The 12,564-nt window shown below is 41.0% G+C and overlaps 1 protein-coding gene across 2 annotated transcripts in view; it reads left to right on the forward strand.

Moving 5' to 3' along the window:
* The window catches only part of dnmt3ab (DNA (cytosine-5-)-methyltransferase 3 alpha b), an 85,601-nt gene that overhangs the window by 28,805 nt on the left and 44,232 nt on the right, over positions 1-12,564 (forward strand). For both annotated transcript variants that reach the window (XM_079573405.1, XM_079573404.1), the window contains exon 3: positions 4,184-4,285. In XM_079573405.1, the coding sequence (XP_079429531.1) occupies positions 4,184-4,285 (102 nt within the window). The remainder of the gene's footprint in view (positions 1-4,183; positions 4,286-12,564) is intronic.

Raw genomic sequence — 12,564 nt, forward strand, 5'->3', positions numbered from 1 at the left:
CATTAACCCGGGTGGATCTGAAAGGTCGGGCGGCGCGGCGTTGAGGAAAAATGAATAAATCTATCATCCATTAGTGTCCCACGTGAAGTGGAGCATTTACATACAGAGATGGATGGGTCTGCGCAGAGAGGGAGAGAGGCTGGTGAAATATACTCTGCACAGGGGAATATCAAGGCTTTATTAGATCAGTTATTTAGATTTAGAACTGTAATCTTGGTTTGAAGTATTGTCAAGCTCAGGCATTGGATAGCGCTCCAGAATAGAGACAATTTTTTTTTTCATCATATTTGGGATGAGGCGTCAAGGGTGTCCCTTCCCTGCCCCACCTGAGCTTCCACCCCTCACACACCGTCCCCGGTCCCACACCAAGGACTCGAGACATATTTTTCTTGTCTTTTACTTTTTTGTCTCATTTCAAGTTTTTTTTTGGCCTTATTTTGAAGAGACAAGATGCAAATTGGTCATTTTTAATCTCACTACTGCCACCTCGGGTCATATACGTAACTGCGGTGTCTATATTAAGCTCGTGCATGACGGCACTTTGAACCAGAAGTAACAACTTTGTGAGTGACAGTGCAGGATTTTAGAGGCAGTTGTGGTAGATCTGAGCTCATTCTACACATCAGGACATGGCTGGAACATGTAGGGGGAGGAGAATATTACATTTTAACATTTTTTAACTCTGTATAGTCCCTTTGAGCAAATTAATGCTTGTTCCATTGGCAATCTTATTTCAAGACGAGTCCAAACCTACTCAAAATCAGCATTAAAAGTCTTATTTCAAGCACATTTCAAGCCATTTTCTCTAAGATAAGATGGTTTTTTCCCCTATAGTCCACATGGCTGCATTTAAGGTTTCTCCAGGGATTTTTTCTTCAATCTGAGACTGGTACTTTAGCCTCGATATAGTGTTTAAATATATTCCTCCGCTGCGCATTGAAACCCATTTTGCTTTGATTTTGAAGATACTGCACTGGTTTAGCTCCAGAAAGAGTCACTAACACAGACTTATCCCCCATTAAGAAGAAGAAATGTTCATATAGTGTTAGCATTTTATTAGCATTCAGCTATAGCACAAGCTGTGTCATTAACATAATTGTTTTTAGCTTTGAGGTCATAAAGCCGTCATTTTCAAATAGGAAAGATCCAACACTCTCATTATTTTGTTACTAAGCTATGGTACAAAGTGGTTTCCCAAACGTCCGGGTTCTCTCTCTCTCTTCTGTCCCCGTAGTGGACTCGTTTGACCCTCTGATATACTGCATTACTGCACTGACCTTCAGCTTAAAATACACAAAGCCTCCCCACAAACAGGTTGAGGGAATCTCTCTCTGCTACAGCGGTGGAATTCAACATGGCCGCCCCGCTCCCTGTGCAGCTGTCAGGCCTGTCTCATTTGCATGGGGAGCTATGGAGCTGGTGGTCCCATTCAGACGCGAGCATCTACATTAAGGATCATGTTTTCTCCGCTCCTCCCCAGGGGCACTGCGCCGCTTTGTGCGCGAGGCGGGAGGGAGCGCGTTTTATTAATCAAAGACGGAAAAGGTGGAGGGGGAACGGGGGCTTTTGTGGACGGAGGAAAGGGGGAGGAGGAGGAGGAGAGTCCGGAGAACGTCAGAACTATTGATACTGTCAGGGAGACGGCTGTGTTTTACGATGTTCCGTATGAGGCGTTTGTAGTTCAGTTCCTTATCAAACCTTCACTCAGTCCTTGGAAGCCACCTTTGCTTGTTTTGCCAAGACTGTTAGGATTTTATTTCTAAAAGTACGCTAACATGTAACAAAAGACAGATCTCCATTTGCAGTATTTTAATATACAATACTCTATATGGTTTCAGCTGTTCTTGCAGACTTCTCTTAAGGAAAACAAAGGTCACAGAATGATTTCCTCTCATTGGATGAGGTGGTTCAATGATGTCGTCTTGTCTCGCTCATGAAGGCAGAATAAAATCCATCGTGATTGTGTGATCCTAATATTGAGTAAGATGCCATTCCAGGCCCTGGTGAGCTCACAGAAAAGGGACATTTGAACTATGGCATGACGATGCAGCCAGACTATAAACCTGATGCCCTATACAGACCTATTCTACTGATAAAAGGTAATTTTCCTATGAGCTGATTCTGTTCTTTAGAAGTAGTAAGTAGTTAATAAAGAAACACACACACATTTGTGGCATGATGGTTGATACCTCCAGTGAAATAGTCTGGCTTTAAAGGCTCTGATTCTTTTTTTTTTATTACATGCAATGAAAGAAGGAAATGAAAATGGAAAATGAAAATACTTGTTGTGCCCAAACGAGTTCCTAATTTTCTTAATATATTGGTAGCTTCTCAATTCTTCACAGGGACGGCTGCACAGTGTGTTTTTTTGGTCTCAAATTACAATATATCAAATACGGCTTTCGATTTCGATTATTCCACTAAACAATTAAAACTATTTTTTCAAAAAGACAAAGACAAACAAACAATATGTAACAATTGCAACAGTACAAACAATACAACACAGTAGACAATAGTCTTGACTAGACAGACTACACAGCACTTCAGCACAATGCATTCCAAAAAAAATAGTAGTAGCTTTAGTAAATGTTTGGTTGATGATGAGGATGGTCATCCTTTTAACTTATTATAGAAAAAACGATTATTAAAGGGACTATACAGAGTTTAAAAATGCTACATGTTCCAGCCATGTCCTAATGTGTAGAATGAGCCCAGACCTGTTCACCACAACTGCCTCTAAAATCCTGCACTGTCACTCAGAAAGTTGTTACTTCGGGTCCGAAGTGCCGTCATGGACGAGCTTAATATAGGAGGTGCAGTTACACGTATGACCTGAGGTGGCAGTAGTGAGCATAAAATGACCAACTTGCATCTAGTCCCTTTAAGGATGCCCTCCCGCGTGTCCATCTGATGCGATCAGATTTACATTATTTCAGGCCACTGGGATTATTTTCCTTTTCGCATTTCACGTGCCATGGCCATAGACTGTAGAAAATAATGGACGTCTTATGCTCACTCCTCCCCGTTTACCAGAATGACCACGGCCGTGGGGCAATTCATGGCGGATTTACAGGCTCCCCCTCCCCAGCTCTGACGAAGCATGTTCCTAAAAAGGACATACGGGCGGGATTTTCACCGTAGACTCGGCCCTTGCGTGACGTGTAGCTCGCGCTGCTCCAATGCTAACAGTCCGAGCCTCGTTAAATACGAGATTTCAAAAAATCATATTACGAAAACCAGCCTGGTTTCATATATTGTTATTAACCCAGCGTTATCTCAGGAGGAAGATCTAGCCTAGTCTAGTGTTGAAACAATTGAAACCAGGCTTTAAAGTAGTTTTTAACGTGTCTAAAGTCCAATGCTTTTCAATGGGGGCCTAGCGGCGATATGGAGGTACTGCAGCAACGGCGGAGCAATGGCGGCCCCCACGTTTGTGGTCAAAAAGCAGGGCAGCCAGCGGCCATTGGCCATGGCTCATGCTTTTGCCTGACAAAAAAACAAACGGCGCTGTGTGATGATGTCACCAGGCTCAGTTTGCTTGCGCAGGTGTGATGGCTGGCCAGCAGGGGGCAGGTGTGAAACAGAGACCTCTCCTTTTAAGGCATACTTGAAATCATTTTATGACAGAAAACAGAAAGTATTCAGCATTGTTTTTTGATTAATAAATAAAGTAAAGATCGACTTTTTTTTCAAGGCAACACAATCGTTATTTCAATTATGACTAAAATAATTGTGATTATTATTTTTTCAATAATCGAGCAGTCCTAATACCAAAATGACAAAAAACAATAGGTATAGTCTTTCCAAGTAGATCTTAGCTCTAAAAGAGACCTATAAACTGTATAAGATTTGAATGGTGTATTTCCTCATTTTGCAAAAGGGCCAATAGTGGCTCCGTGGTCTGAGCATTTGTCTACAGAGTTCAGTGGCTCCAATCCGTCTTCGACAAGTGCACACTGTCGCTGGGCTGCAGTGTTTGAACGATCGTGTGTTTGTGAGTGCGGGAAAACGGATGCAATGATTTAAAGCCTAATCCTGTGTCTCCAGCGTGTTATTTCCCTGTTCGTTGGAAGCTCAAACAATATCTGATCAGCCATTTTACTGGGATTTGTTCTTTGTTCACTCTTGACTTTTTCCTCGATATATGTCTTACCATTTTCTAATGTTCCTCGTCTGTCCGCAGGGTGAGAGCACGATCCTCGACCTGGAGCGCGTGAACGAGCAGAGCAGAAGCAGCGCCTCGTGTAAAGTGGGCAAACCCGGGCGAAAACGCAAGCATTTCCCCGTGAGTACCAGCAGCACGCGCTTGGTCTTTTTATACGTTGACATTTTCAGATCTCCTCCACACTGGTCGCTGTTTGCCGCCTTTGTGTTTTAAGATGTTCATCATTTGCATAACAGCGAGTGAGGAAAGAAAGGTTTAGTGTTTCCCAGGCCATAGGTGCCGTGTAGTGTAGGACAGAGGGCTTGTTGTTTCAGCTGTGGGTTTACCTCTCGCTCTGAGGTAATGGAGCCAAAACACACTGCTCTATATTCTGCCAGGCCACACTGCTCTTTATCATGTGACATTATGGGTTTGTGAGGGCTTGTGTTTTGATGGCAGTTGTAGATGTGGAGATAATTTTGCCGTTTCGTTTCGCAAGACGGTTTGACTTGTTTTCCTGCTGGACCAGTTTGAGCTTCTTCCTTTATCAGAAGCGTCTCTGTGGTTTAACTTAACCCCGTCTGACCTTGCACCGCGGTGAACTATGAACTCTGCGGGGTCAGAGCCGGGTCACTGTGTCAGGAGCCATGAGTGAAACTGTCGGCTTTTCTCTGTTAAATATTTACTGCGTAGGTTAACGTTGTAACCCGTGTTTCTCGCCTCAGTTACTTAGAGCTGCTGTATCGACCTGAACAGACATGTTTGAGATTTTTATGTTTGTGTTACATTATCCTTTACCTTTATTTAAACCGGAAAGTCCCACTGGGATTAGGAATCTCTGTTGCTTGGTACGAGTCATTTAAAATCAATCCACTGGACTGAATGGGATTATTTTAACGCTCAATTTGCGTGCACGATTACTGGAATAGTTTGTCAAAGATTGAAAATGTATGGTTTTATCTGATAACAGAGCGCACTTTCTCCAGTTCAGTTTTACCCAAATCTAATAGATTCTTGCAACATATGGCCAGTGTAACACTTCATTTGAAAGTCGTCGTTGCTTTTTAGTCACGTTTTTTGGGGTCTTTTTGCTGTGCTTTTGTGACAATATCGTTGCTTTTTTGACGCTTTGTTTGTCACATTCAGTAGAGGTCCAACAATATATCGGCCAGCCGATATATCGTGCCGATATTTGGGGATTTTGCAATAACGGCTACCGGATGATCTTGTGCTGACAAAAGCCGATATTTTCATGACTGAAAATGATAGACACTTCCTGTTTTTTTGCATTGGAAAGAGCAAAGTCAGTGCTTTAAAGCAGCACTAAGTAACTTGTTTACCTTAATAAATCATTTCCGTAGTCCCTCTGGGGGTAGTACAAGTGTTTATGGGATGATTGGAGGGTCTTTCATCTCCCCTTGGTGTCTCTGGCCAGAAAACCACACTTGCAACTTGACACCAATACACACTAATAGAATCACAAAGAAGAATCTAACAAGCTAAAGGGCAAAGCTAACTGTGGGCTAGCGCCACTTAAACAGTATTTACAGACAAGTTTGAGTTAAAAAAATTATCTCCATTGTGTAATTGGATGTACAATATCCCTCTCTCCCTTTGTCTTTTCTGTCAGCGTAGTATTTACTCTCACGGACAATTAATAAGTTATAAAATCACAACTTGCTGCGACACCTGCAGTTGCGCTTATGGCCTCTAGGGGAAAGAGTTACTTAGTACTGCTTTAAAACGTGTCCTCCAACAACTTCCTCGGCCTCAAGGGAGGTGAGAAACATCGCAATGAAAGTTGGTTAGCTTCAAGTTTGTTAAACACAAGTCAATATGGACGTGCTGCACCAGGATTCAATCGCTGAGACAAATCCTAAATTGTGGAATTCTCTCCCTTTACACATTAGAACTGTAACATCTTTGGAGAGTTTCAAGCGCTCGCTGAAGACTCACTTTTTTGCACTGGCCTTCGGCACGAGCTGAGCTGAGCATTTTTCTCATGTTGATTTTATTATTCTATTTGTATTAAATGTTGATGTTTTATTTCATGTATCTGTACAGCACTTTGGGGCAGTGGCTGCTGTTTGTAAATGTGCTCTATAAATAAATTTGACCTTGACCTTGACCTTGACCTTGAAATCAAAGATTGGACAGAAACTAGGGTCGGATCACCTAGTGAGTGGTGAAGTATTGATGTTTTTACAGGATGACCAGACAATTGGAAATATCGGTCAAAAATGTAGGCCGAGCATCGATCTAAGAAAAACCCATATCGGTCGGCCTTTTACGTTATGTTTTGGTTGCATTTTCCTCGTTTACGTTTTGTTTTCATCGCTATTTTGACGCTTTTTTCAGGAAGCTTTTAGATTTGGATAATACGTGGAGAAAATGTGCTTGTGTAGGTGGGGGTGAAGAGGCTAAAACACTTTCAGCTGCAGTTTTTTACGGTCAAAAGTTGAGCGTTTTAACAAAATGTGTTTTTAATATCGATATTTCCTGTTTTATTCCTCCACATGATGGAATCTTTGCATATCTTAATAAATGCATTATGTGCAGAAGAAAGAAGGAGAAATTGTACTTCTTAGAGTTTTATCAAACTTTTTACTTCAGCTTGAGTAAAATTATTATGAAGTTTCAATTTCCACATGAGTTTATGTTTTGTTTCACCATTTTTCACCACCTTTTTTGCTCAGTTACTCACAGTACTCAAGGCAACTTTATTTATACCGTGCATTTTGTACACAAGGCAACTCAATACAGTAACATTTAAGTACTTAACGTTAATCTTACTTGAGTAAATACTTTACTCTACCCACCTCTGGTTAAATTACACAGTTATTCCATCAATAGATTTCTTCTTCCCTGATGGCACATCTATAATATACCCATTATTCCAAGATACACATTGTGAAAGAGTGGTTCAGGGAGCATGAGATGGATTGGCCTCCGCAGAGTCCAGATCTGAACCCCATTGAGAATCTCTGGGATGTGCTGGAGAAGGCTTTACACAATAGATACAGACGGCATCTCGCCATAGAAGGGGGCGTGGCCTCGCCGAGGGGGAAAATAGAATCTTCAGAGAAACACAATTTTCAGCCATTTTCTGGTGGAATATGAACTTATTTATCACACATAAATAGAGTCAAGTGTAATTCGGGCCCATAAGGAGATTTTCTCACAGCACATTGTTCGGTAGAAGTGAAAAAACGGCAGTTGTAGCTACTCCTAGCTAGCCGTTAGCATTAGTAAGTTAGCATTCTCTGTTCTTTATGTATTTATGGGCTAATGAACCACTTTGCTCCTCTCCATGTCTTTGTATCTTTTTTTAAGTAGAAAACTATATTCATATTTCAGTGTTTCTTAAAGTAGTTTTTGAATAATTAGAGAAAGTTTAGATTTTTCTCAAAATTGTGTCTATGGTCACACTCTCCCGTCATCAATACAATATCTTGGTGAAAAATCAATGTAACTGTGGATCTTTGTTTGTGTATGTTGGGGACAGTGCATGTTAATGAACACAAGAGACTCATGTAAACAAGCTGCATCCGACATTCATTCACTGGCCTGAGCGCTGACCCTATTGTACATGTTTTCCGTGGTAGGAGAAACCGAACCAGCCGAATGCAGCCCATACACTCACACCCTGCAGAGAAACCCTCCCGGCTCTGGAGTTGAACCTGGGACTCTTTCATTCTTGCTTATTTGCTAGTTGTGGACCTCTCGCACTGCATTTCCTTTGAATATCAAGTCCAGAGTTTTATTAATCACTCGGCTTTTTTCCCTCACGTTAACAGGGCGGCTAATTGTTGCGAGCGAAGTCATGTGCTTGTGGGCTGAAGGAAACGCCGCGGTCGTTACCGTTTTACGACACTGTAGCGTTTCCTCTGTGCTGTTTGTAAACGGCTGTGGTTTCTGCCTCATTTATGTAATTTGTAGACATCGTCCAAAACACTGACTTTATAGGTCTCTGGGCTGTGGTGAAGCTGAGTGTTTGTGCTTTAAACGTTCGTACGATTTAATGCACACGCACAGGACAATAAACGCTTCTGTAGTATGGATCACTGACAAAAACCCTTTCTAATATCAAACTTATCATGAATGAATTGTGAAATCAGAAAATTGTGTCAAAACTAGTCTTGATTGTAGTAAATTAGGACAAAAATTAGGCTAAAATGGAAAAACGTTAGAGATATCATGACAAAAACTGAATTGTCACATGTTTTAAGTTCAGTTTAAAGTGATCGTCTGTAAGATTGTACAATAAGGAGAATGACAGAAAACAATTAACTGGCACACAACCCGAGACCAAACCATCCCAAACAGCCAAACCAATTGAATTTGGCTACAAACATTTAGACTGTAAAATTAAGAATGGATTTTTTGTGGCCGACTACTTCCTGTAACCATGAGGAAATGCCAACTGGCTCCGGAGGTTCCTGGCTTTCCATTGAAACTTTAAGTCATTATCAAACACAGGTTTGTCTTTATTACCTTCACTTGTTTGTCTGAACTAGGGCTGAGCGATATGTGCAAAAAATAAAATCTTGATATCTTGAAATAAACTTTAAAAAGTCTCCTGATATGAAGAAAACTGCTCAGAGTCCTGCTCATTCATATTTCAGAATGTTGCTACAATTAGGCCCATTAAGAAAACAACCCGTTATTATGGAATAAACTACATGTAGACCTCAAACGATGTCCAAATATCAGACAGTTTAAATATCAATACAAAGAATGGATATTCTCTAGGTATGTATCTGAAGAAAATATATGACTTTTCATGTTCAGCTGTTGTAAACCAGATGTTGTTTGGTAGGTATTCTGTATCCAACAACTTGGATTTAGATCACAGTGCTCAAATTATTGTTTTAAGGAAGCCTAAAAAGTAAATAGAACAAGATACCAACAGTACTTAAAAGGGGTGGGACTAAATAAGTGTTTACTTCCCCCTATTCCTTTTCGGACAGCATAATGTAAAATGTGCAAAAGGTAAAACAAAATAGTTTGTCCTAAGACGTAAATGTATTGAGCTGCACATTTGACATTGAGCTTACAACTGCCTCAATCATGGCAGGTTGTATTTTGAGTTCATATGAGTTTATTTATATTTTGTTTATGGTCCAAATAAACATTTATTAATTTATTCATCATTCATTTATTCATTCAGTCATTTCTGTTTTAGATATTCCTCGTCTGCTCTTAAAAGTAAAACCTCTTTTTTCAAAAGTGTTTCTGTTTTATCATCTTCATGCCTCTGCTGTGATTGACAACCGTCTCCATGGAGACTCGAGGGAAAGGGGCGGAGTTAAATGGTCCGCTCAGAGCAGAGTGAGAGAAAGGCACAGGAGCAGACCGGAGGAAAGTGTGAAGGAAAACTCCAGCGTGTCCTCTTAAAGGAACAGGCCGCCATTTTTCCATATGTTCTTACCTGAGCTTAGACGAGTTGATACGTACCTGTCTGGTCTTTGTGCACGCGGAAGAGCGTGGTAGCTTCCAACTTCACCCCTGTTTGGAGCTATAGGAATATGCTAGGAGAGGCTAATGCTAAGAACATATCTCAATTTAGAAAAACAGTGGCCTGTTCCTTTAAAACACGACACGCGGCCTTTGTGAAACAGCAGAGATCGTCAGAACGTTTTTTACTGTTCTATATAATGGACCCGGCTCCAAAATCCTAGTCAAACTGCTAGCATGAATGAGCTTCAGCCTATTAGCCTATGGGGGAAGCCTCGCTCCCTCTGTCCATTCTTAATTTCACAGTCTATGAGTCAGCGCGCTAGAAAAAACCACTCCACCTTATATTTATTCTAAACAGGAGAGTTACTGTTTCTAGATCAGAAAGACTAACAAACATGCCCATATTCAAGTCTTTTGGTACGGTCACATCAGGCGAAACGATTCATTTTCGTTGTCAACCATGAGGCAAATCTAATGGTAGACGTTCAGGATCATTTAGTTGTGGATTTGGTGACAGTTAATTAGTTTGTGACACACTGTTAAAGATTGGCTTGTTTTGAAATGCTGTGTTGATCGTAACGCTACACCACTGTGGTCGATGTTTAGAGTCGGCGATCTGCTGAGCTAAATATGTGAGGGAAAACTATTTAAAGTTACTTGTGAGAGAATTCTGTGGTTAGTCCAACAATAGGAGCGTGTTTCTTCCTTCTGTGGCTTTGTCGCAGCGGTTTGTCACAAGTACAGTATTTGTAGTACAGCTTCTATGCACTAATTCATATCAATAGTTACCACATTATAATCGTCATATAATGTAACCTTGATAAGCCTTAACTCCACTGATTGAAATTTCTGCTTTCGGTGTCGCCCCTGAGAGACAATGGGGTTCATCCCCGCAGACCTGCCCCACTTTCTGCCCCACTAACGCAACCGTCGTCTGGTTTTCGGGTTATTTTGGGCCCAGACGCCGCTTTGCTGCGCAGGTTTCGAGTCTCTCATTGTGATCCTTCGTGGTCCGGCGGAGAGTGGAGATGCCTGCGAGGGGCGTTTCACTGGCCACTGGACGTCGAGGGGAAACATGTATGTGTTGTCAAAATGCCAAGATTCCCATCATTCTTGAGCGCTGCTGTAACCGCGGCGGCAGGAAACTCTCTTTGGACCCGGTGAACCCCTGGAAACAGCTGCTCCAGTGGCACAGATTTTGATCGACTGCAATGTAGAGATGAAAGATAAGGCACAAAGGCTGCAATTATGTCGGAAATGTCCTGTACACACATCCTGCGTCGGAGATGGGTGTGGAATTCTGTCTCTTTTTTCTTTGCAATAATGTTGCAAGACGCCAGAGAAATGGCAGAGATCATTATCATTTTTGTGTTTGGGATGAACATATGAAGCCCCTGTAAACTGTCTATGCCCTTTGCTAATGGACACAACAACAGTAAATACTGGCTGAAGCTGTGGCTGAGGAGAGGACCTTCTGTAGCTTTGTGTCGTTTATAATCATGAATTAATAGGGCAAAATACATATACAAGAGGACGAAATGTTCACAGAACCTTTTTTTTTTTTTTACAAAGTTGACAACATTTCATTTTCATTTATTTATTTATTTAATATGTCCTATTACATAGGACGAACCAGATGCGGTGTTTAAAGTGTTATAGTGTAGCACATGTGTTAATTTTCAACAACTGTCCATAAGGGGCTTTTAGGTTTCAAAGGTAAAACACATTATTAAACAAGGTTGAATAAAACAGATTATTAAACTAGATAAGGCACATTTTACACATGTGAACACCTTTGGGCCGATTTGAGCCACTGTTTGAGCCTCTGGTAAAGATGTTAGCGTTTCAGAGTCATGGGGAGAGAGTTCCACAGTGTAGCCCCTCTGAAGGAGAAGCTCGACATTTTTAACAGAGTTCACTAGATTGATTCCACTGGACATGTTTTACACACATTTGCCCGATGTTTAGAGAATCATCCAATTCTAACCTGGCAAGAGCCAAATAGATATTACAGACTACAGGCAACAACATTAGCACTGAAATCGATCTGGGATCGCTCCGGCTTGATTCGTTCAGGGAGAGGATGTACTTTTGGATCAGCATTTGCTGCTGATTGGATTAAAAACATTAAATAGTTAGTGTTATGTGTGTTTGTGAGTATGTAGCAGCAAACCTCATGTTTCTTTCATTAGTATGTGTTTGGCCTAAACCACTTTTGGTTTGGTCCTGAACGGTGAAGAACGGAGCGGTTCAAGATGGATTCTCATGTTTGTGAGAACAAAAATACTGGGAGAATTCAGCTTGCAGGCAAGGTTAGACATTGACCTGTCAAAAGCCAGATTGACAGCTCTGGCAATCTTGAATGGCTCTGGTTTAAATCGTTTGGGATCAGCAGCAAATACTTTTTGGGAAGTATTTGCTGCTGATTGGATCCAGAGAATCTTGAATCAATCGCAAAAGTCTCAAACCAAAGCTAAACATTAAATCATTAGAGCTATGAAGTATATAGCTTTTAAAAGTTTTACTAGTGTTTGTAAGTTTCATGTTTTTCTATCGCTGTGATATAAAAGTAAAGTTAAATGTGCTTGTTGTTGTTGCCGATGTAAAACCCGCCTACTCTTGGCTATACTGCCACATGATTGGTCAGAAACACCAGGATATTTGAGCCAAACATTGGAGAATTCAAAATAAATGTTTGTCGGTTGTAAAATCACAAATCTCATGGGAATTCATCTTGCAGCGGAAGGTTGATTCATCTCAATCATCCAGCTCGATTCATACACAGAGTCCACTTAATCCATTCCACATTTTCACACATAGTTGCCCAAAGTTTGGAGTATTATTGTTGTCATTGTTCAGTGTATTGTTTGTCAGGCTTGTAAAGTGCAGTACAAGTGTAAACCATTGTGATTATAGTCATAGTCTACCATACGTTGCTCTCCGTTCTCACTGTGGCCATA

Source organism: Gobius niger, assembly GCF_951799975.1.
Source record: "Gobius niger genome assembly, chromosome: 16".
Lineage (NCBI taxonomy): Eukaryota > Metazoa > Chordata > Actinopteri > Gobiiformes > Gobiidae > Gobius > Gobius niger.